We start from the raw sequence: 25,759 nt of genomic DNA on the forward strand, positions 1-25,759 counted from the left end.
ACAAATGAGCCCCATATGTGGCTTGTTTCCATTGTGGTCCTATAGTTGGATTCAATTCATCATAATTATGCAACTTTGCTACACAATGTATTAATATTACCATGCAATACCCAAACCCTAAATAACCCCAACCCTAGAAATATTCTCCAACAAATGAAAATAAAATCTGAATGCGTAAATACTATAGCTTTAGCTAAACATTAATATGTAATGCTTAATATTGCTTATTGCTTATTAATGCTTAATATTGTAAACAACGTTACATCTATAAAGGCCTATACATAATTCAGTGTTTGCTAAAAGGTTGAGTATGTCACAAAAAGAAAGAAACCGTAACGGGGGCGGAAGGTTATAGGTAGGAAAATAGATGTTCAACTGCCCCTGGAGAGGGTGGAATTTAGGGGATTAAGCAAAGAAGGTCTGGTAAAGGAGTGGCAAGCAGGATGCATGGGAGAAGGAGGCAAAGCGGAGGCATTATTATAGGTGCTACCAAAAGTGAATAGAATCACGCAGCCAGAGATGCAGATTGAGGCTGGGCAATTGTGGCTTAAATAAAAACGTGTTGCTATTAGGGAAGCATGACCCAGTGTGGGCAGCCATTAACGGTGAAACATGTATTCCTAGACTAGAGTGTAGTATATATTATTATACAACACAGAAAGGCAGTCGCTCTTTGTAAGGAGGACAGAGTTAGGAGTGGAGGCTTTTTCTGTTTTGTCTTTGTTTGGCCACATAGTGAGAAACATCAATATTGATGTCAAGCTGATGATTTCCTGTTTTGACTATATAGTTGTGTATATTCGTAACGTCTCTAATTGTTTTGATTAATTGAAAATGGTGGGCCCTATTGTAAACAAGTGTAATGCTTTATGGTGTCGTCCACTCACAGTTAACAGTTGTTGTATTGAGTTGTACTTGAAATGTACTGTAATTCTGCAAACTGTCAATCAATCAATCAATCAATCAATCAATCAATCAATCAATCAATCAAGGCAGTACTGTGCAGGTTTCTTTGACTATGCATGCACCTCCTGGTACCACAGCACCTCAAAGGCCCTTAAAACTAGGCTCCAGACTTCCCAAAACAAACTGGTCAGGCTCCTACTTGGCCTCACCCCCCGAACCCCTGCCCACTTTGACAGGCTGGAATGGCTTAGGGTCGACGACAGAGTACAGCATCTTGCAATGGGTCTGGTCCACAAGATTCGATACACCACCAAGATACCCATGTACCTGTCTAGATACTTCCTTAATGTTAACGAAGTCCACACCCACAACACCAGAGGGAGTGCAACGAACCATGTACAACCCAGATTCGGCACAAACAAGGGTCTAAATTATTTTCGCTCCTATGCCACCACCAAAATGTGGAACGCCCTACCAACAGTCATTAAGACATGCAAATCCCTTGACTCCTTCAAAACCGCTCTCAAAGGGCACCTACGGATGGCTGCAATTCGAAACTGGCCCCCGTAAAATCTGATCCCCCCCACCGCCCCCTCCCCTTTTTCCCTCGCTGTATATGTTTCCTTTCCCTTTTTACCTCCATTATGATGAATTCCTGTTCTGTTTTGTCTATATAGAAGTGTCTATTTGTACGTCTCTAAATGTTTTGATGAATTGAACATGGTGGACCCTCTTGTAAACAAGTGTAATGCTTAATTGGGTCGTCCACTCACAGTTAACAGCCTTTGTATTGAGTTTGTGCTTGAAATGTACTGTAATTCTGCAAACTGTTAAATAAATATTTCAATCAATCAATCAATCAATCAAACTCCAGTCCAGACCATGTGGAGCCTCAGTGGAGGGCAGTAATCAGGGGGGGGCAGTAATACGCCTCGCGGCGTCCACACCGCCGGAAATCAAAAAGAAGAAGAAGAAGAACAAGTGACGGGGGGCGTGGCTTAGTACGGCGAGCCCAGAGCACCAAAGTTAACCAAACAAAGATGGCGTCTGGACAGCAGTGGGTGCTTGTGGAGATGGTCCAGGCTTTCTATGAGGTAAACAACAATATAATGTAGTATGTATAATCTTATGACGCTATAAAATAAGATCCTACCCGGTTAAATGTTAACCTTCACTTCAGAGACACTCCGCCATGTTTGTTTGTTTGTTTGTTAACAAGCGGAAGCGTACGGAAGCGTCGCAGCTTCCGTACCTGTCAAAAAAAGCGCGGATCTACAAGCTATCAACGCGTCACGATGCGACGCTTTGATAGCTTGTAGATCTGCGCTTTCTTTTGGGTGCGCTTTCTGGGCGTTGTTGTAATGTTTGGAAACAATGTTGTAACCATGTAATTGAATGTGTTGTGTTTGTAACATTGCAGCTACAATATTGTAATGTTATGTGGCTGCCCCCCTGTTTGGAAACTCTTAGGATTTAATCTCGTTGTGTATTCGTTTTATTGTGATAAACAAACGGAGCCGTTTCAGCACATTTTACTGAACAAAACAACCATGTCACAGTAGTAGTAGTCTTGCGTCTTGGATTAATTTTATGTCTTAGCAATTTAGATGTATTTTATTCATAATTAATTAGTGTAAGTTCAACTTAATGAATTAAAAGCAACATTATAGTTGTGTTAATTTATTGTTGTGTTAGAGTCCTAGAATATCTGTGATCATTCATATACTTCGTAAATTCATAGATTGGTTGCAATGAAACATGCACAGCATAAATGTGATAAATGCTTCGTTTGTACTCACCCATTAAATCATTCCAAAGACGTGGAGTGAAATATTGTCCTAGTTTCACATTGATTGATTGAAATATTTATTAACAGTACAGTGCAGAATTACATTACATTTCAAGCACAAACTCAATACAAAGACTGTTAACTGTGAGTGGACGACCCAATTAAGCATTACACTTGTTTACAAGAGGGTCCACCATGTTCAATTCATCAAAACATTTAGAGACGTACAAATAGACACTTCTATATAGTCAAAGAACAGAACAGGAATTCATCATAAAGGAGGTAAAAAGGGAAAAGAAACATATACAGTGAGGGGAAAAAGGGGGGATTCAGATTTTACGGGGGGCAGTTTCGAATTGCAGCCGTCTGTAGGTGCCCTTTGAGAGCGGTTTTGAAGGAGTCAAGGGATTCACATGTCTTAATGACTGTTGGTAGGGCGTTCCACATTTTGGTGGCATAGGAGCGAAAATAATTTAGTCCCTTGTTTGTGCCGAATCTGGGTTGTACATGGTTCGTTGCACTCCCTCTGGTGTTGTGGGTGTGGACTTCGTTAACATTAAGGAAGTATCTAGACAGGTACATCTGTATCTTGGTGGTGTATCGAATCTTGTGGACCAGACCCATTGCAAGATCCTGTACTCTGTCGTCGACCCTAAGCCATTCCAGCCTGTCAAAGTGGGCAGGAGTGAGGTGGGTTCGGGGGGTGAGGCCAAGTAGGAGCCTGACCAGTTTGTTTTGGGAAGACATCCATGTGAAAGTTCTGGCACAAAACGTGTATTTAGTCAATTATCTTCACTTTTTCACGTGCTACACACAGACGACTTTCTCTCCGGGTGAGGGGCCCGGAATGATCGATGGACTGAATTTACCAACAATTCCTGTTGATTACCACAAACGTCATCACAAATTCACCAGGGAAGCACAAATGTTTGGGGCGCACAATTGGCAGGTGGTGTGATTAATTACCCAGCACCTATCGCAAGGCACCCTTCCCTGGTCAATTGGTGATGACGTTTGTGATGATCAGAGGAAGTTTTGATTCATTCAGTCCAGCTGTCATTCCGGGCCCCTCGCCCGGAGAGAATGCCATCCGGGTGCAGCTCGTGAAAAAGTGGAGATAATTGACTAAATACACGTTTTGTGCCAGAACTTTCACCTGAAACTAGAGGACAATATCTCACTCCACATCTTTGGAATTATTTAATTGGTGAGTACAAACATTTATCACATGCCGCCGTTCTGCCGCTGCAACCGCAAGGCTGTTATATGGCTCTGGTATGTCTGTGGAATGCTTGCAAATGTATGAAATGTACAGAGACATTCTAGGGCTAGATAAACATAAGCGGAGCAGTTTCAGCACATTTTACTAAACAAAACAACCATGTCACTGCTAGTCTTGCGTCTGAATAATTTGACGTCTTAGATGTATTTTATTGTTGCAAACTTAATGAATTAAAAGCAACATTATAGTTTATTGTTGTGTTGTGTTTATTGTTTATTTATTGTTGTGTCAACTTTCTGGAGTGGCATTATTATTGTTGTTGTTGTTTGTGGTCCAAAAACAAACTGGCCCGGTGCTATATTGTCAGGGACAGGGGGGGAGGGCAGAAGACAGCCATGCAACAGCCATGCAACAATGTTGTGTCATGAAACCATGTGACTCCCATTGGAAATGCATTGAGGCGGCCATAACACACAGAAGACACAGGACACAAGTGTCTTGTGTGTGTCTTACGTGTGAGTGAGGCCTAACATATACCAGGGATTCTCAATATTTTTGTCTGGGGACCCCCGGAAATGCTTTGGCCATGTCTCGCGACCCCCGCCCCCCTCCCCACCCCCAATACAAATTGACTGCTACAATAACCATAATAGAGAAAATAAATCATAAATAAATACTGAAACTCCAGCCATTCAGTTGCAAAAAAACAAACTTTTTTTTTCTTTCGGGACCACCGATGGATAATTTCGGGACCCCCCGGGCGTCGTGACCCCCATGTTGAGAACCCCTGTCATATACGAATACGATAATCAGTCATGAATGTCTGTCTGTCTGTCTGCCTGCCCCCCCCCCCCCCCCACACACACACACCCCTCCCCATGCAGGCTCCAGCCTATCATCTGATCCTGGAAGGGTTTCTCATCTTATGGATCATCAGACTCCTGTTCTCCAAGACCTACAAACTGCAGGAGACCTACAAGCTGACTGACAAGGTACTATTATACACTATTATACTATAGGCCTAGTAATGAGTGTCTGAGGACACTTCACCAGGACTTTTTCTTCACAGGGCCCTGGGGGGGACTACTTGACTGTCGGACCGGTCCTTAATATTTGACTACTGAAACTGAATCTGTGTCTGACTGGGTGTTGGGTGAAATCACCCCTGAGCTATATCTCTGAGAAATATGGGAGGGGTTTTTCCTGGGCGTTGTTATAATGTAGTAGACTCTGGAAAAGCATTCCAGCAGCCAGCTCGTAGCATCGCTCGTTAGGCAAAATAGACTTTCAATCTGTACCTCCTGGGTTATTTTTGTGTTATCAGTATTATTATTTTTGTGATAAAGTAAAGTTTGCTTTGGTGTGACATGCGTTGCGTCGTGCTTGGGGTAGGGTTATGTCCGAGTCCGACATACAGTACATGTTCACCCGTGGCTTTGTGTGGTGCCACTCAAAGTGACTATACTGGGTTGGGCTTGCTGGATGCATGGCCCAACCCCCAGTATTTCTGGCGTTGAGGGATGAAAACACCTGCGTGCGTCTGACTGTCCTGACAATATTGGCCCGGTTTCCCAAAGGAAAAGTGTAAGAGGTATGGTGTAGCACATGCTCAGATGCCCTCTAGGCCGCACACAGAAGCCTGTGAACATAGACATTCCGTGCATAGATGTGCCACACAATGGTAGGCCTCAGGCCTTGTATGGTAGGCCTCAGGTCTACCATTCTGTTATTGTATGTTAATATTTAAAGTAGAGCTGGGACTCGATTAAAAAAATTAATCTAATTAATCAGAGGCTTTGTAGTTAATTAATCTCGATTAATCGCATTTTAATCGCTTATCAATATTCAACCCAAGAACAGTGAGAAACCTTTTCTTTCAAATGTTTTTTGGTATCCCAGTGAATAGTGACTACGGGATTCCACTCATTTTCAACATTTTACTGTCATTAATATACCTTAGAGTTGTTGTGTGGATATAATAAGAAAGTCCCCCCCATTCTGTGTTACCTAGAACTGGAGATCTGAAAAAAATCAGTAACATTATGAAGTACATCTCAGTGACATCACAAAAATGTACTTCATAATGTTACTGTTTTTTTCAGACCTCCAGTTCTATAGGCAACACATAATGGGGGGACTTTATTATTTCCAGTGCACACAACTCCATAGATTTTTTTTGAAAATGAGTGGTATTCCCCTTTAAGCAATACAACTTTTTTTATCCCAACAGATAAACAAGAGCAGCAAGTGCCTATATAGTGTCTTCAGTGTGTATATGAATACTCAAATGTGCTTTACATGGCGGGGCATGAGAACAAATAAAAACAACTTTATTATTGGGGAAACATTTCACATGAGGTTGGGGCTGACCCACGCTTGTCGCTTGCTACTTCAGTATGTTTCGCATCGAGGACAGCCTGACAGCTTCGTGCTGTGGTGAAATCACTGCGCGTCTCCGGTGGTCTGTGAGACATGTTAAACTGAAGCAGCTAGCAAGCCTAGCATATAAGCTAACGTTGGTCATAAATGGATCCTTTCCCTCTGACATTGCACACAGCCATGCCGTTATCCACGCGTCCATCCGATAGCTTTTACATCTAAATGTCCCATCCATGGAGCAAAAGCGATATAAGCGGCTTCTTCATTCGATTCATTTGGGTTTGGACTTTGGGCTTTCTGACGGAGCTGTAGCCTGTAGTGTAGAGTGAACAACAGCTGCTGCTGCTGCTGCTGCTGCTTGCGTGCCGCAGCCAATTCAGTACTACTAGAAACACAGTGAGAAACGTTCCGCAGTGGAAAAAAAAGGTGCGATTAAATGTGTTAATTTTTTTAACGCGTTAATTTTTCTGTAGTTAATTAATCTCAATTAACGCGTTAAAGTCCCGGCCCTAATTTAAAGAGAGCCTACTGTCAGCTGTCCAGCAGTCCAAATATTATTAAATTCAATTTCAGAATGGTAGGCCTCAGGCCACCATACCATTGCGTGGCACATCAATGCACGGAATGTCTATGTTCACAGGTTTCTGTGTGCGGCCTAGAGGGAATCTGAGCATGTGCTACACCATACCTCTTACACCATGTGTCCTTTGGGAAACCAGGCCAATGACAATGCAGAACTTCAGAAGACGATACATATTTCACCAATACACCCATATTAGCTATGCTAAAAATCCTAAAATGTAGTTAATGTGGGCAGAGTTTGAATAATGACAATAACCTTTGCAACACAGAAACAAACCAATTCTTTGATTACTATGACCTATCCCTAATTACAATTAATTGTATCTACTTCATAAAGGATTTTACTTGATTATTAGAATAACATCTCTCAAAGGGAAAACCAGCACTTCCGGAACTCTCGTTTTAAGGCACTTTAAATTGCTGGAGATGTTCCTGTAAAGTTACTTAACCGACCGCACACCCGAGTGTTTAAAAGCAACTGGAGTCGTGCGAGCTATTACCTTGATGAGACTTGATTATTACATCAAAATCTATTTTTGCTAACTTTTTGATAACTGGCCAGGATTCTTCTCTGCGGAATCGAGACTTATTCTCTGCGGAATCCTGGGGGGACAAACTAATGCCCAGGGCCAAGTGCTGCTATAGAGGCAGGCAATACGGAGTATGAATGGACCTGGCGTGAAGTCTTTCTATTAATTATTTCATTAAGTTAACTCTCATTTCATCCTGTTGCATTGTCTCCACCAGGCCGAAGGCATGGGGAGAGAGTATGTTTTGCACTCCGTCCGTGTGTGTGTGTGTGTCCGTCCGTCCGTCCTTCCTTCCGTCCGTCTGTGTACAGCTAATCTCCGGCACCGTTAACCCGGTCGATGCCAAACTTTGCACACACACTCCCTGGATGCCAACGATGAACCTCTGCCCCGCATTTTCCAGAACGGCCTGTTATAGCGCCACCATGAGGCAGCTTTTCACATGTTTTACCTAAAACTGCACCGATCTGCGTGAAACGTTGCATGCACACTCCCTAGAGGCCAAGGACAAACCTTTGACCTGCATTTTCCGCATCTGCCTTTTATAGCGCCACCAGGAGGCCGACTTTTGTAAAACATTTTTTGATATTACTCCTCCAGAGTCTGTCCAAACATCTCACAAATCGTTACACAGTATCTCTATGGTCATGTGCTCAAGTCGGATCTGTCCGATATTTCATATTCCATCATAATTGGCTATAATTGGCTTTCACAGTTTGCAAGATTGCCCCGTTTTGAACAAAAGCCTCAAATCATGAACGCAGCATGCAATTTACGTGAAATCTTTCACACATTTTCTTACTGGGCTGAGAAATATATCCCACCCTTTTCACATTGGCCTGTTATAGCGCCACCAACAGGTTGATTTTTGCAAAACACATTTTTGGAACAAAATGCCTCAAATCATCCAATTGCCATCAAAGGCAAACATGTTTATATTACTCCTAAACATCTCACACAGTCCTATCCTCCTTAACTGTGCATTGTTGCTGGTTTGCTGGTGTGAAAACTGTAAAGAAAAGCCACCCATGCAATGACGTGTTTCTAAGGGATAAAACCACAAAAAAAGCGTGTGCGTGACACGTGCGTGTGCACGGAAACTAGCACCTCCATTAATAATCAAGCTCCCATCCAGCACCCTCAGTAAAATGTGTCTGAAGCCGCCACTGCTGTGAGTGCTGCAGGTATTCTCTTCTTAGAGATTTCTTGAAAAGTTCACTTTTGACTGATACCTGTCCATTCAAACTCTCACAAGTTATTAGTGCAGCCACGCCCGACTGTCGGCGAGAACTAGAGTTCTCAACAGGCCCGAAAATTAAGGCCCGGCCCTACCTGGGCCGGGCCTGTACACTTAAGACACTGTCCCTGCTGCCACCCTTAGATCTCCATATTTGGAGCTGACCCGTTCTGACATTCCATATGTTGATCTGACCTCCTCAAACTAGTTCGTTTTTCAATTTAGTAGTTAGTTACTTAGTTACGTTTCCAAAAAAGTAATCCCGTTACTATAATGTGTCCGACGGCCCGCGGAGTCTATAGACCAATTATTTGTTTACAAACATTGGGACTGGGCGCACGGGTGACTGTTTCATGTAATCAATTCCCAACAGATCTCCAAACCTGTTGTTTTGAGAGCGCTGGTTTCAGTCCATTCAATCTCTCTTGTGTGTTGGCAAGTGAGATGCACCCTAGGAGACATTTATACTTCAAAGCGCAACAGTATTGCGCACAGAGAACAGCTGATCTACAAGCTCACATCGCATCGCGGATGCGACTGTTGTGAGCGTAGAGGTCTGCGTGTGCGACACCATCGCGGGACGAAGCATAGATTATACTTGATGGGCTGCAGGTGCGCGTGCAGCCATGGACAACCCACTGGACAACCAGGCTCTGCTCCCGTGATCATGAGCGCACCTCCCGTTCTTATAACAGTGACTGGAGGTGTGGTTTTGAGGACAACTGTTTTGAATTGCTATTATTGTTCAAACACAACAGAAACCAATGGATTATATATTTCAAGGGCGAGAGATCACAATAAAAATCCTAATCATTCTTCCTCCACACTGGGATAAAAACAGCACCTGAAAGTTTGATGGGGCATTTTTTACACGTGAGTGCAGTTAGAACTTTTCCATTGCATCTTATGAGAGGTGGTGTTCTTCTGCTGCCGTTATGCGCGCGCATGCTGTTGCTTATCAGTGTGACGTCGTCTGTTAAGGTGTCTATTCTCCTGCCTTCTGTGTGGTTTATCGTCCCAATAAGCCCCAAGCGCAGCGTACATAGTATACTATACATCCTGCGTCTACTACATCCTGTAAGTTCACTTAAGAAATAAAAGTATTGTTACGAGTAGCTTTTATTTTGAAGAGAAAGTTGTTTCGGTTGTAGCCAGCTGCCATGACAGTGCCGGTGGGGGTGGAATAATAATAATAACATGCTTTTAGCCAAAGTTCATAAACGCATGCGTCTTTGACTTAAACAATGTAGGCTAAACACTTTGAAATGACGTTAAACATGCTAGATCCTCCATGGCCGCGTCATTAGGTGAGTACTAGTTAATGAATTGTTTATGTTTCATAGTATCATACATGATGCCCCCGAAAATGAACAGGTTACAGGATTCTCATTCTGTTACTGTCACTGCCTGCAAGGATGGCCGCCGTGCCATTTCTTATAAACTTTCTAGTGAATCTAGTTCATACGTGGGTCGTGGGTCCACGGTGGTGGTGTGGAGACTGGAGAGGGCATCATGCACGCTGCTGGCTGGTTGGAGCGCAGCGCAACAGCCTCATGAGTATGGCATATTGTCTGTTCTCTGTGGTAAATGGTAAATGGTGCATTTATATAGCGCCTTTATCCAAGGCGCTTTACAGAGATTGTGCATTACATTCACCCATTCACACACACTTCCATACACCGATGGCAGCGGAAACCATGCAAGGCACAAACTAGCACATCGGGAGCAATTTGGGGTTCAGTGTCTTGCTCAAGGACACTTCGACAGTAACTCTGGGGGAGCCCGGGTTCGAACTGGAAACCTCACGGTTACCATCCAGCCACTCTACCCCTGAGCCACCGCCGCCCTCCAGTTATACCTGTATAGGCTGGCGATTGTGGCGAATTATATTTGTTAATAAAGAGAGAGCTGTAAAGGGGATATATTGTCTGTCTGGTCAATTCATGGTGTGTACTGTGTCATTATCGTTTTTAACCGGGTCGTGATAATGCGGCGCAATGACGGTAGGCAGTAGCCTGCCTAATACAATGTAACCAACTTGCGCAAGCATTAAAAAATGGGTTTTAATTGTCGGGTAACGTAAAATAACGTAATTTAATCTATTAAGCTACTTTTCTCTGTTTGTGTGTGTGTGTGTGTGTGTGTGTGTGTGTGCGTGTGTGTGTGTGTGTGTGTGTGTGTGTGTTAGGAGAAGGAGGACCTCATTGAAGAATGGCAACCTGATCCTCTTGTGCCTCCTGTGTCCAAAGAGCAGCCTCATTTGAAGTATGACATCATCACTGGGTAAGAGCCGAGTGGAATAGTAAGAGTGTGGCGACACGCTTTGATCTCGCCACAAAGTGGGGTGCTATGGGCTAATTTAGAGACCAGCGGGTGGCGGATTTAGCCGCGGTTGCCGCGGGTGAACCGCAGTTTAGGGTGGATTAGGGTCAATTCATATTATTATAAATTAATATAGGATAAACCGCGGGTGAAATAAGTAATGGCATAATAAAGTATATAAATATGCTTATTATAGCTTTTAAAACGCACACAATCTCGGCGTGCGTGCATTGGTAGTAGTATTTTAATTTAATCATTTTCCATGATCTGGCACAAATTAGCCGCCTATGAAGTTGGGTCCTGTTGCACAACAACAACAACACAGTGGTCTCCTACAGGCAGCTACGCTAAAGTTGCTAACAGGCAGCTAGTGAGTCTGAGAGAAACTTAAAACTAAGTAAAACAGAAGGGAGGAATATACGTTCGGCGTGGGACTGGGAGTGATTAAGTTCTTTACCCTGCCGCCGATGACCGCTGGATATGCTGTATGAAAATACGTCGCGAAAACGTGGACGGCGTGTTACCATGGAAATGGATATATACAACCACTACGTAACATTGGTGAACTGTCGAGAGAGTGGTGAGTGACATTGTTTGTACAAGTAGTATAAATAGCCGATCTACAAGCTCGCAACGCGTCGCAGCGTCGCGTTGTGAGCTTGTAGATTGGCTATACTGTATACGCTGGGCGCTTCCCTGCGCAGCGGATTGCGGGTGGTGCGGATTAATAAATTGGATTAATTAATAAATTGCGGTCGGATAACGGGCGGATTATAATTATGCACATGCGGATTTGGGTGACAAAAAAGCTCATCCGCTGTTCTCTATGGGCTATAGTTCCAAACATTGGAACTATCCCATTTTTTGTATAATTTTTATCCCATGATTTTGTAACCCATTTTTTCACCCAGTGTCAATTATCTAATGTAATCCTGGGCGCTACACTTCCTCTGCCAACCTGGGGGAGCAGCGGACTGACCTCATGCTTCCTTCTATGCATGAGGAGCCCAAGCTGCTTCTTTTCACCTGACGGGGGAGAGTTTCCCCGGTCGGACGTAGCGCGTGGAAGGAACACGTTATTCCAACCAGTTCATTTTTCCCCTCTATCAGGCGCCCCGGCTGGCCAGGGGGAGGTAGTTTAGAGACCAGGATTACTGCATGTTTTGTGAGGGAGGAACTATCCCATTGAGATAGTATGAGCACTTCCGCATCCCATTGTTACAATGGGAGTCAACAGGGACGTGCAGAGAGTGTTAGAGGGGCAGGGGCTGAAATCCCAAAAATAGCAGATCTACAAGCTCACAACGCGTTGCGCTGCGATGCGTTGAGAGCTTGTAGATCAGCTATTTTTGGGGCACAACCCATCACTCTTTAGCTAGTGGAGATGCGTTGTAATGACATGAATTTCTAAACAAATTTGTTCAGCGCAAAATACTGTGTTCAGGAGACTTCGGGGGAAAAAAGCAATTCTCCTGAATGCTGCCTTCCGGCATGGCATGGAAAGGAGAGGAGGGCATTTGCATTTCTTTCACCATAAAGTAAATGGTATATAGTAATAGTAAATGCTGCATTCGTGGTCTGGAGAGGGCAGTTGATTTACAGACGGGTAAAAGGGCAGGGGCTAAAGCCCCATTTGATGTCTATGTGTGCACGTCCCTGGGAGTCAACGCTAGTGTCGTCACTCTCATAGTATTCCACTCGGTATAAGAGCAGCCTCATCTGAAGTATGACATCATCACTGGTCGCCGTGTCGGCCATAACTAATCTACTTTGACTTTCATCAGAAGCGTTAATATTGTGAACATCGACGTCCTGTTCAATCACCACCTCAATCTGAGCCTCAATAGGCCTTTTGGTAAGCCCTCGCCTCTGCCAGACCAGGGTTGGACCAGAGCCATTGAAATACGACAGAGTTACGACAACTCCGTTCACTTCATGGGGCCAGTCCAATGGTCAAAGTCGTACAATTTGTCACACGTTACTGCGGTGAATTTGTTCTCCGCATTTGACCCATCTCTTGGAGCAGTGAGCCGCAGCCAAGGAGCGGTGAGCTGCCACGCTCGGGAATCATTTGATTAGTAGATTTGACCCCCCAATCCAACCCTTTGATGCTGAGTGTCAAGCAGGGATGCATTGGGTCTCGTCTTTGGTATGACCCGGCCGGGGATCGAACCCCAACCTCCCAGTTTCAGGGCGGACACTCTAACCACAAGGCCACTGAGCTGTGGCGGTAACCTGACTCCGCCAGATTGCGGCAGTATTGAGTTCACAAATTCCCTCCTCCTGCCTGCATCTGAGCTCTCTCAAGCAGAAACAGGGCTGCATGAACAGCGCTCGAGTGCTGTTTTCTGACCCCTCAATGGCGAAACTCTCTCAGCTACTTAATGCACAAATTAATAAATTGACCAAAAACACAACAAAACGAGGTATTTCCTAACTTACGGTAATGAAAGTATTCCATAAGTGTCGCGCTGGCAGCCGTCTGCCCAGCGGAAAACAAGGAAGTGAGTTGATCAAATAGAATCCATTTTCGGGTACTGCATCGTCTATTCCTCGCTCACATGTTTTCAAAAGCATTTTTGAGAGCAATTTTTAGCTGTAAATGACATTTTGTGTGTGTTTACATGGCTGTCATGTAGCGGGGCACAGCAGGTGCTCCGATGGTTTGATTAGGTATTGGTCTGTTATAGCTGGAGCGGTCTGTTATCAAGAAATAACACACCACTGAATTCAGTGATTGACCAATCAGAATCAAGCATTCAACCAAGCCGTGTAATAAAAGGTGGTATTGCACTCATGTCTTACAGACCATAGACATATATAAAGGCTAGATGGCTCTAGGCGGAGTATCTGACGTAGTTCACCCGGAGGCCATGTTGCCTCAGGGCTACAGTACAGTATGTTCTATGGCAGCTCAAACAAAAATAGTCATAACTCGCTCAAATCTTGACGGATTTACAAACGGGTTGGTTTATTACAAACATTGTCAATGTGGCTATGATTCAGGACGCGTATCTGCTTAATTTTGCTTTTTATATGAACGTTGTATAAAAGCATATAAGTATGCGGACGTCTCTGACGTTTATAACGAACTAAACTGTTTGAAAGTTATGGTTATTTAAAAAGTACATGCCCCATAGACACAATGTTATGCTGCCCCGAGGTAAGATGGCCACCACGTAGCAACGTCGCTCTCCATTGGCCAGAGCGTGGCTGAGCCATCTAGCCTTCTCTATGTTAGACCACCCAGGTATTGCACTCATGTCTTGCAGACCACCCAGTCACAGAATCGTCATCAATGGGAAGGAGTGCGTTAACTTTGCATCGTTCAACTTCCTGGGTCTCCTGGAAAACGAGCGAGTGAAGGTTGGTAGTGTACCAAGCGTGCGGGCTGGCCGGACGCGAGTGCGGAATGGCCTTTGCATTTGAGTAATAGTAAGGGCATTTTATCAGGTATTTGACCAATCTGGGAACTAAATCGTTACCAAGAATTTTTTTCACCAATGTGTTTCTAAAGGTGTCTAATAACATGTACTAAAAGTTTGAAATTCAACTCCCGTGGGAAATTGAGTTATTAGCATAATATGTGACCATATACCCTTAACATCATATATGCGGAATGGCCTTTGCATTTGAGTAATAGTAAGGGCATTTTATCAGGTATTTGACCAATCTGGGAACTAAATCGTTACCAAGAATTTTCTTCACCAATGTGTTTCTAAAGGTGTCTAATAACATGTACTAAAAGTTTGAAATTCAACTCCCGTGGGAAATTGAGTTATTAGCATAATAACCCTTAACATCCTATATAAGGCAAAACAGTCCAAATTTCATCATTCTTTAAGTAGCATGTGACATATGAAACTAGGGGGTTTTCATGATTCTGAATCCATTCCAAGCATTAGTTTTGCACAAAAAACACTCCTTGGGCTAAATTAGGCCATATCCACTTGACCAAATGTGCTGACCTCATCACGTTTGTGAGGCCGTTTTCCTCCCAGGGAGTGTTTTTTGTGCAAAACTAATGCTTGGAATGGATTCAGAATCATGAAAACCCTATAGTTTCATATGTCACATGCTACTTAAAGAATGATGAAATTTTGACTTTTTTGCATTATATAGGATGTTAAGGGTATATGGTCACATATTATGCTAATAACTCAATTTCCCACGGGAGTTGAATTTCAAACTTTTAGTAACCTTTAGAAACACATTGGTGAAGAAATTTCTTGGTAACGATTTAGTTCCCAGATTTTCATAGATTTCTCTTACTATAAGGAACGCGTTGTGATTGGCCAGTAGCCACTTTGAGTGGCAGTCGGGGCAAACATTACTCGCCAGAACATGATTTAGGGCCTGAGTCGGCCAAGCGAAGTCATTGCGACGGCATCAAGGCCCGCCAAAATGCATTTTAGTCGACTAAATCAACTGTAGACTAAAACTAGACTAACACTAAAACATTCCAGGTGACTAAAATGTGACTACAACTAAATGAGAACTATTCAAGAGACTATAACTAAAACTAAAATCAAATTCTGCTGCCAAAAACAACACTGCTTGAGACAGTGCCCCTCCGTTGCGGTCTAAGACTTAGGAGGGGGGGGGGGGCGTGACCATTTATTAAAACGCGAAGTCCATTCCGCACGCACGGACCCAACAGTTGGGGAACACTGATGCACATTTATTCATATTTCACATCATGCACATTCATATTATTGTTTTACATAATTTAAATGATTCATATTTCATATCTGTTCCAGCACAAGGCTTTGGCGTCTCTCCAGAAGTATGGAGTAGGAACCTGTGGTCCTAGAGGATTCTACGGAACGTTTGGTGAATGAAAAAAATATTATTATTGTTGTTGTTGTTGTTGTCTCCACCAGGCCAAAGGGTAGGGTTAGAGAGAGTGTTTTGCATCCTGTCCATCCATCCGTCCGTCCGTGATCACTTCATCTCTGGCACTGCTGGTTTAACAGTATGTGGCTCAGGAGGTAGAGCAGGTCGTCCAATGATCCCTGGGTCGGCGGTTCGAATCCCGGCTCCTCCTCCTGTCCACATGTGGAAGTGTCCTTTGGCAAGACACTGAACCCTACATTGCCTCCAATGAGTTGGTCGGTGTGAGGTTGCCATCATTGGTGTGTGAATGTGTGAAGTGAGGACGCTGGTGCTGACTGTTCGCCGCTTCACCTCCCAATGTGTGAATGAATGAACCATTATAAAGCGCTTTGAGCACTTGGAAAAGCGCTCTAAAAATGCAATTCATTATGTCTGTGTCTTTGTGTCCAGACGTCCACTTGGAGTTGGAGAGCAGGCTGTCCAGGTTCATGAGAGCAGAGGAGACCATCATCTACTCCTACGGCTTTGCCACCATCGCCAGTGCAATACCTGCTTACTCCAAGAGGGGCGATATCATCTTTGTGTATGTTCTGTTGAATGAAGCAGCATGTTTCTCTATATATCTATAGAGCGGCGCAGTCGCTGGCCCAGGAAATAATTCCCCATTAATTTTCCCCATAGACGTTCCAAGCCAACTCTTGTTGTGACGATGTTTTGGGCAGATCAAATAATTAGTAAGACAAAAAGTGTTCTTCTTCTTACTAATTATTTGATCTGCCCAAAAAAAATTGTCAAAAAAAATTGTCACAACAAGAGTTGGTTTTGTCTGTGGCGTAAACTTCTTTAAAGAAATACTTTTTGAAAAGTCTATGAGGAAAATTAATGGGGAATTATTTCCTGGGCCCTCGTCGGGGGCGGGACTGCAACGCTCTATACAGTATATGTGACCAGATTTGACTTTTAAATGAGTTAATAGCACAGGCAGACTCTTCACATACAGAAGTGAACCTTTCAAGCTTGTTTTCTCAACTCGCTGTTTTCTGCAAGACATTACTCTATAAGCCATATCTCCAAAACTGGTGGGTCAAACTGAACAACCAATATGTCAATTTGAAGCTATGATTCCCTGCTTTCATATGACATGAGAAAACGAAAATTCAAAAAAATCTAATGGCAGTCCCTCAGTCAAATTTAGTCACATATATATATATACACATGTATATAATGGGGATGAAGCGGCGTGTTTCTCCATCCAGAAGGGACTACAAGCGTCTATGTATAAATGTATATATATCTATATGTATATTAGGGATGAAGCAGCGTGTTTCTCCATCCAGAAGGGACTACAAGCATCGCGCAGCTTCATCAAGTACTTCAAACACAACGACATGGAAGACCTGGAGCGACTGCTGAAGGAACAGGAAGTGGAAGATCACAAGGTGAGCTTTTGATTGGTTCTTTATTTATTTCTATTCCAGTCCCCATTAAAGGAGCATTCAGTGATTTGGGTGATTTGGAAAAAATCCCGGTCCACTGCGGTAACAAGATGTGCACATGCACGCACAGCAGTGGGGAGACACGCAACAGGCCAACAGCACACACACCAAGGCCCTCCCTCGCTCGATCATGATTGGCGGAAGGCACCCTCTATCCTGATTGGATGAAAGCTGGGCCACCTAGCCAAAAACGAAACCTAAGGTTTTTTGACCCCCCCAGGGGTTAACTGGGGACAGGGAGGAACTCCTTATATGGTCAGCACACTCTATAGTAGGGAGGACTATCGCAACAAAACAAAAATAAGTGATATTTGAATTAAGTGAAATCACTGAATATACCTTTAACACAACTCCTGCTTGGTATTAATTAATTGATTGTTTCACCGCTGTCACCATCTTTCCATTATAAGCTTTTGTTTTGAAGGCGAAAAATTCACAGGCCGTGAACCGGATGTAAAATCTACCGCTTTATTTATTTTTATTTATTTTTAATTCACCCAAAACATACATTTTGTCAAATCTGATTTAAAAACGGAATCTGGAGAATCAGATTTTTTTTTAAATTTCCGGTTCATTTCCTGTTTACTTGATCGCCTAGCAACCAAGTTAGTGTGGGGAGGGGGAAGGGAGGGGGGAATTCAGCAATGAGTTCAATATAAATATAATATAATAATTGTGTGTGTGTGTGTGTGTGTGTGTGTGTGTGTGTGTGTGTGTGTGTGTGTGTGTGTGTGTGTGTGTGTGTGTGTGTGTGTGTGTGTGTGTGTGTGTGTGTGTGTGTGTGTGTGTGTGTGTGTGTGTGTGTGTGTGTGTGTGTGTGTGTGTGTGTGTGTGTGATATCAGTATACAGTATGTATTTACTTTGTATTCCTTGTGTTGTAGAATCCTCGTAAGGCCAGAGTCACCAGGAGGTTCATTGTGGTGGAGGGATTGTATGTGAACACTGCAGATGTTTGTCCTCTACCACATCTGGTAAGAATGACAGACAGACAACACTGTCCACTGCCACATCTGCTAAAGAATATTAAATAAATACTACACGCTTGAGTATGCCAGGTTTCCCCCGCCATCTGATCAGTTGACAGTTCAGCCCCTCTCTTCACCCGAGTGTACGGCCTCAGTTCAGCTGATACGATTACAAATTGGATCATTGATCTTTGGCCTAGGGTGCTCTGGTACCAAACTTGAACATGGTGTTTGTTATGGTCAGTACAATCATGACCAGCACTTACTTTATTTTACTATTTTGACGGGACAATGCGTATTACAATTTAGGCATTTAGCAGACGCTCTTACTTACAATAAGCACAAACAAAGCATGGCAATACATCACATACAGAAAAAGTAGTTATCATTTCAATAGAAGTAGCTCAGTGTCGTTTTGAAGCACCCGGTAGACTGCCGGAAGTGCAATTATAACTCGATGGCTAGAGCGAGCGGAAGTTTAGCCTAGCCTAGCCCCGGACCTGACGCACATGACGTCATGAACGTCCGTCCACCTCCATGAAAGTGCTGCAGTTCCATTTTTCGCCAGTAGCTTCAACGTTGGATAGCCTTACTGGGGGCTTGATATATTACGGACCCCAACGTATACTCTGTGTATATACAGTAGCAGCTTTTAATCTGGTTGCTATGCAACCAGATTGCTATGCTATGCCCGGCCACCAGGCGCTCGCTGTAGAGCCCTAATGGTGCGTTCACACACGGGCAGACACAAAGACGAATGGGGGTATCATTTGGAGCAGCTACATGCATCATTGCGTCTTTGCATCGTCATGTCGCTGGCTTCCCGTGTGAACGCATTACGCAACATAACTTCCAGGCATGACTCCAGAGGAGAGCCCCGGGCTTCACTAGATACGTTTACAGTATTACACTATAGATCTTTTTCTATAGATTTTCAGGTGAAACTGAAGTATCAGTATAAAGTATACATATTAGATATATTTACAGTATGTAATATATATATATATATATATATATCCTTTTTTTTCCTATATATTTTCAGGTGAAACTGAAGTATCAGTATAAAGTACGTATCTTCCTGGAGGAGAGCATGTCCTTTGGAGTCCTGGGAGAGAACGGAAGAGGAGTGACCGAGCACTTTGGAGTGGATGTAATCTATTAGATTATTATTACATTATTAATACATTATTAATCACGTATAGACTGGAAGAGGAGCTACCGAGCACTTTGGAGTGGATGTAATCTATTAGATTATTATTACATTATTAATACGTTATTAATCACGTATAGAATGGAAGAGGAGCGACCGAGCACTTTGGATTGGATGTAATCTATTAGATTATTATTACATTATTCATACATTATTAATCACGTATAGACTGGAAGAGGAGCTACCGAGCACTTTGGAGTGGATGTAATCTATTAGATTATTATTACATTATTAATACGTTATTAATCACGTATAGAATGGAAGAGGAGCGACCGAGCACTTTGGATTGGATGTAATCTATTAGATTATTATTACTCACGTATAGAATGGAAGAGCAGTGACCGAGCACTTTAGAGTCGATGTGATGTTTCATATTTTATCACAGTTGATAGTTCATATTTTAATCGTTCATATTTAATCACAGATTGACGACATCGACCTCATCAGTGCCAACATGGAGAACGCTGTGGCGTCTATCGGTGGTTTCTGCTGCGGACGATCATTTGTTATCGACCACCAGGTATTATTACTATTATAGAGCGTCCTGACGTCACTCGCTCGTCCCCTAGTTCCAAGGGGTTCGCGGACGTTTTTCTCTATGGAGAACAACATTGGGTCATCTTAAAATTGTCTCATATAAGAACTGTGGTCCAAAAATGAACAAACTGTCTCTGCGATATTGTCGGGGGAGGTGTCTCTGTATCGCTTACGATAGTCAGTCACTCATATTTGATAGTCTGTTTCTAGCGAAAAGTTTACTAATTCGGCAGCAGTTACATTAGCGTTTTCTCTCAGTCACTTGATTCTTCATATCCATATGAGCAAAACCGCCGCGACGATATGTTTATTTTTCAAACACAGTTCTTATATGAGGCGATGTAAAATACCCCCATGGGGATTATAATATATACTATAATGTATAGGTATTCTGTATGTTTCAGAGGTTATCAGGACAGGGATACTGTTTCTCTACCTCATGTTGTATAGTGTATGTTTATCATTCTGTATACTGTATGTTTATTATCTGTATACCGTATGTTTCAGAGGTTATCAGGACAGGGATACTGTTTCTCCGCCTCTCTGCCTCCCATGTTGGCTGCTGCTGCTATTGAGGCTCTGAACATCATGGAGGAGGACCCAGGTAACCCTGGACCCTTAACTCATCCACTGACAGATTTATGTCGCCCCCTGTTCTCTAGTACTAGCCAGGCTTTTTTCAGTGTCTGTGTTCACGGCGAAAGAAACTTCATTCAATTTGAAGCTCGCGTTCACGAGTTGTTGCCGTTTGAATGCCTGCTGCAAAACACAGCAGCGATAAATCCATTTCCGTGATAACCACTAAAGCAGGGGTGAGCAACTTTGACGATAGAGAGGGCTACTATATTTCCACACTCACTGCAGAGGGCTACTATATTTCCACACTCACTCCAGAGGGCTACTATATTTCCACACTCACTGCAGAGGGCCACTATAGTATAGTTCCACACTCACTCCAGAGGGCTACTATATTTCCACACTCACTGCAGAGGGCCACTATAGTATAGTTCCACACTCACTCCAGAGGGCTACTATATTTCCACACTCACTGCAGAGGGCCACTATAGTATAGTTCCACACTCACTCCAGAGGGCTACTATAGTTCCACACTCACTCCAGAGGGCCACTATAGTTCCACACTCACTCCAGAGGGCCACTATAGTTCCACACTCACTCCAGAGGGCTACTATAGTTCCACACTCACTCCAGAGGGCCACTATAGATCCACACTCACTCCAGAGGGCCACTATAGTTCCACACTCACTCCAGAGGGCCACTATAGTTCCACACTCACTCCAGAGGGCCACTATAGTTCCACACTCACTCCAGAGGGCCACTATATTTCCACACTCACTCCAGAGGGCCACTATATTTCCACACTCACTCCAGAGGGCCACTATATTTCCACACTCACTCCAGAGGGCCACTATAGTTCCACACTCACTCCAGAGGGCCACTATAGTTCCACACTCACTCCAGAGGGCCACTATAGTACCACACTCACTCCAGAGGGCCACTATAGTACCACACTCACTCCAGAGGGCCACATTGCATATTACCGTCGTAGCCAAAATTGCAGATCTACAAGCTCAAAACGCAAGCTCAATTGAAATCCTGAATATTTTTTTGCTATTTTTATTGTTTTTATTTAATTTCAAATGCATTTAGTTATACTTATGTTAACTTTATGAACTAAATACAAATACACTGCATTGGACATAAAAAAGACAATTACATTGTACTAGTCATTCAGCTACTAATATAGAAGTAATTCAAGTGGGTCATGTTTGGAATTGTAACAGCAGAAATTAATAATACTGTATATCAATATTCTAATATTAACCTGCGGGCCGGATTAAGTGAAGGTGGGGGCCGCATGTGACCTCCGGTCTGCCAGTTGCTTGCTATGCAAGTTGCCATCATGCTAGTCTATTGTTTTATTTTTTATTTCATTTTCTGGACATCAAGGTTTTCTGATCACAGTGACCATAATGCAACTTGTCTTGTTTTTCAGACATCTTTTCGGTCTTGAGGACAAAGTGTCAACATGTCCACCAAGCATTACAAGGGTGAGTTATACCACACTAACACCACACCACACTACACTACACTACACCACACCACACCACACCACACTACACTACACCACACTACACTACACTACACCGCACTACACCGCACCACACCACACACACCACACTACACTACACCGCACTACACCGCACCACACCACACACACCACACTACACTACACCGCACTACACCGCACCACACCACACCACACACCACCACACCACACCACACTACACTACACCGCACTACACCGCACCACACCACACTACACTACACCGCACTACACCGCACCACACCACACCACACACCACCACACCACACTACACTACACCACACTACACCGCACCACACCACACACCACCACACCACACTACACTACACTACACTACACCACACTACACCGCACCACACCACACCACACCACACCACACCACACACCACCAGGGCTGGACTGGGACAAAAATTCGGCCCGGTAATTTTCGCGTGAATTTGGCCCAGACCGGCCCACCACAACCAGCGCGCAGATAGCAGAAACTCTACCGCCCACTCCGTCGAGGCACACACAAACAAACAAGCCCTATACTAATACCACCACTTTTACAGAACAACATAAATTATACAAACCAACAGACAACTACACAACCCTTTTGTAGAGGGTTTATTTGTCACTCACTGATACAGGTACAGTGAAATTATCATGATGGCACTGGCAGAATGGCAGCACGCCTGGACCTTTCCTGGTGGCCTGCTGCCTATTGGCCTGCCTGCCTGTCACCGGGAATATGCCCAGTACGTCCTGTGGCCAGTCCAGCCCTGCACACCACACTACACTACACTACACCAGGACGCCTGAGGGCGAGAAGCGACCTCGAGGTCACTGGACATATATGGAGCGTATATTGAGTGTATAGTGTACCAATATGTACAAATAATTCGCAATGACCTGGGCACCATATTTGGGGTCTGTTACGTGATGTCACAATGACCTGGGGGCTTGCCTGCGGTTAGTGTCGTAGTTTATGGCGACTCACGTCGATCGATTTGTCCACTGCTTGTGTTAGTTGGTTTTATGATGTTGTTGTTGGTGTAATCTCTACTAAACACATCTCAGTCACAGATACAAAAATACAAATAAAAAAACAAACGGGCATCGATAGCCGCCGCGACTCGCAAACTAAAATCTGTCTCAAGTTGTTGTCAAGACGCAGACAGACAGGAGACAGCTGTCAGCTGTTAAGATTCTACGACCGATCAGTAGCAGCAGTGTCATGCGTCACTGCTTTGACCCCGTTTAGCCTAGCTTAGACCTACTGTTTAGCCTAGCTCATACCTACCCAGTTATAATGTAATATCTCACTGCTTTGACCCCATTTAGCCTAGCTCATACCTACCCAGTTATAATGTAATATCTCACTGCTTTGACCCCATTTAGCCTAGCTCATACCTACCGTTTAGCAGACCTACCGTTTAGCCTAGCTCACACCTACCCACTTATACACTGTTATACCTCACTGCTCTGTAGTGTCGGTTTTGTCGACTAAAATTATGGTGAAAAATATCCGTCGGCTACTTTTTCACTGACAAAAACTAAATAAAAACTATGCTATGGTGACTAAAACTGAGACTAAATAGATTGACAATTTCGGGGGAAAAACCCAAATACAAACTAGACTAAATGTAAGGGAGGTACTAGTGGAGAAGAAGTCATTTCATGTTTCATTGTGCTCGGGTGTTGCACTCTGAAAATATGGTTATATTCCAGTATTCCAGGGTTAATGTAGCCTAGGGTTCTATTTCAGTATTCATGGGTTGATGGTTGTGGTTCTATTTCAGTATTCCAGGGTTGATGCATGGTTGTATATGGTTCTATTTCAGTATTCCAGGGTTGGTGGTTGTAGGAGTGGCGTTCGCTCCAGCTCTTCACCTCCAGCTAGAGAGAACCTCTGGCTCTAGAGACGCCGATCTGAAGATACTCTGTAGCATCGTCACTTATGTAAGTTCTGTACACACCTGTACGTTCTGTACACGCCTGCACCTGATGTATGAACACCTGCATATGATCAGTGGTGTAATGATGATTTTTGAGTTATTTTTTTTTTATAACTGTGTTTCAGTGCATGGACAGACAGGTGGCGCTCTGTGTTGCTCGGTACCTCGACAAGGAGGAACGATTCCTTCCTCCACCGAGGTAATTAAATACATCACTTATTAATGAATTAGTATTTAGTATTAATACTCATTCATTAAGATTCCTTCCTCCACGGAGGTAATTAAATACATCACTTATTAATGAAGATGTCGGAGTGGTTTTTATAATGGTTGTGTACCCTACAGTATCAATGTGGTTATAATTGTTATATTAATGTTATAATTGGTATTTGTATTTAGCTCATAAAGTTAACATAACTATAACTAAAGGCAAATAAAAAGGTTATTTTTCAGGATTCCACTTCAAAAAGTAATAATTCAGGATTTCAATTCAAATCTAGCCTGTAGGAAAAAACTTTCGCACACCTAGAAATCAGGCCTATGCACAGGTGCGTATGCCAGTTTCAATGGAAGGAATAGAATACACCTGCACACTGTGTGTGCACGGTACATGAGTATTTTCTTTAATAATGCAACGTTTCGGTCTCTCCGGACCTTCTTCAGGCATAACGCATCATTTTGACAGAGTTACTTAACATTTGAAAAATAATCAACCAATCACAATAGACAGAGTCTGATTAGAGAAAGAGGTACAGCTTGTGATGATCATGAATTTCCTGACATCATTTAAAGGCACAAGGACCCCCAAAAACACCATCATTTACATCATTTCAGTTACATTCTAAAATATTATGTAAAGACAATTGGTTGTAAACATACATTAGGAAATCAACAAAGTCAACAATAAGAGACAAAAGTCACTAGGTCCTGCTCTTATGACATACAGACAATGAGAGAAAAATACATGAATATATATATATATATATATATATATATATATACAAACACAAATTCACTCAAAAAGGCAAGTAGTTCTGAATTAAAGTGCTTATATATTTCACGTTTATTTAGTAAATAAGCCGCTCTGTTCTCCCAGAGCGCAGCAGACTCGGTGGCTAGGCTAGCTAGTTTCTTGGGACATTTGTGGTCGTAGTGGCTACATCTGTCATTAAAACAATTAGATTTATTTTAGCGATTATATTAGTTGTAAGGGTAACTGTTGTATAATTGCAATATTACACTTGAGGGTGTTCTTTATCGTCATTAATGCCATGTTATTATAATGGTCTAATCATGTGTACCCTACAGCATCAGAGTGGTGGTCACCGTCCAACAGACGGAGGAGGAAATAGACCAGGCAGCGGCTTGCATCAGAGAAGCAGCTGTGTCCGTGCTCAGAGGGCAAAGGTCGGAGCCGGCTCTGGACCCATACTGACCACTGGACCCATACTGACCACTGGACCCATACTGACCACTGGACCCATATTGACCACTGGACCCATATTGACCACTGGACCCATACTGACCACTGCTCTAGACCAATACTGGGTACAGCACTGGGGCTCAAAGTGGGGTCCAGGGATCTTGTGGGGCCCTTGACAGGGTTCCTTGGGTTAAACCCAGCTAAATTATTGATAGTTAGGAACCAAATGGACCCATATATATATATATATATATATATATAT

At 43.2% G+C, this 25,759-nt stretch overlaps 1 protein-coding gene across 5 annotated transcripts; it reads left to right on the top strand.

The window, feature by feature from the left end:
* The first annotated feature begins 1,913 nt into the window (after positions 1–1,913).
* sptlc1 (serine palmitoyltransferase, long chain base subunit 1) lies at positions 1,914–25,610 on the top strand. Of its 5 annotated transcripts, XM_079497180.1 has the most exons (15): positions 1,914–2,000; positions 4,802–4,909; positions 10,834–10,928; positions 14,240–14,333; positions 15,728–15,800; positions 16,254–16,386; positions 17,113–17,242; positions 18,182–18,271; positions 19,308–19,415; positions 19,900–19,995; positions 20,520–20,616; positions 22,027–22,081; positions 23,961–24,078; positions 24,200–24,273; positions 25,383–25,610. In XM_079497180.1, exons 1-15 carry the CDS (start codon positions 1,947–1,949, stop codon positions 25,507–25,509), a joined length of 1,452 nt encoding a protein of 483 aa, XP_079353306.1. In that variant the 5' UTR covers positions 1,914–1,946; the 3' UTR covers positions 25,510–25,610. The 5 variants fall into 5 exon arrangements, 3 of the variants coding, with proteins under 3 accessions (XP_079353306.1, XP_079353307.1, XP_079353308.1); XM_079497181.1 differs by lacking the exons at positions 14,240–14,333; positions 15,728–15,800 and having other exon boundaries at positions 17,141–17,242; XM_079497182.1 differs by lacking the exons at positions 1,914–2,000; positions 4,802–4,909; positions 10,834–10,928 and adding an exon at positions 12,679–12,708 and having other exon boundaries at positions 14,239–14,333.
* The last annotated feature ends 149 nt before the right edge of the window (positions 25,611–25,759 follow it).

The sequence above is a fragment of the Electrona antarctica genome, assembly GCF_951216825.1.
Source record: "Electrona antarctica genome assembly, chromosome: 3".
Lineage (NCBI taxonomy): Eukaryota > Metazoa > Chordata > Actinopteri > Myctophiformes > Myctophidae > Electrona > Electrona antarctica.

Excerpts from the sequence above, each read along its gene's own strand:
- sptlc1 (XM_079497180.1), top strand. The coding sequence starts at position 1,947 with ATGGCGTCTGGACAGCAGTGGGTGCTTGTGGAGATGGTCCAGGCTTTC. Across the intron at positions 10,929-14,239 it reads AAGTATGACATCATCACTGG|ACCACCCAGTCACAGAATCG; the intron begins GTAAGAGCCGAG and ends CATGTCTTGCAG. Across the intron at positions 20,617-22,026 it reads CATCATGGAGGAGGACCCAG|ACATCTTTTCGGTCTTGAGG; the intron begins GTAACCCTGGAC and ends CTTGTTTTTCAG.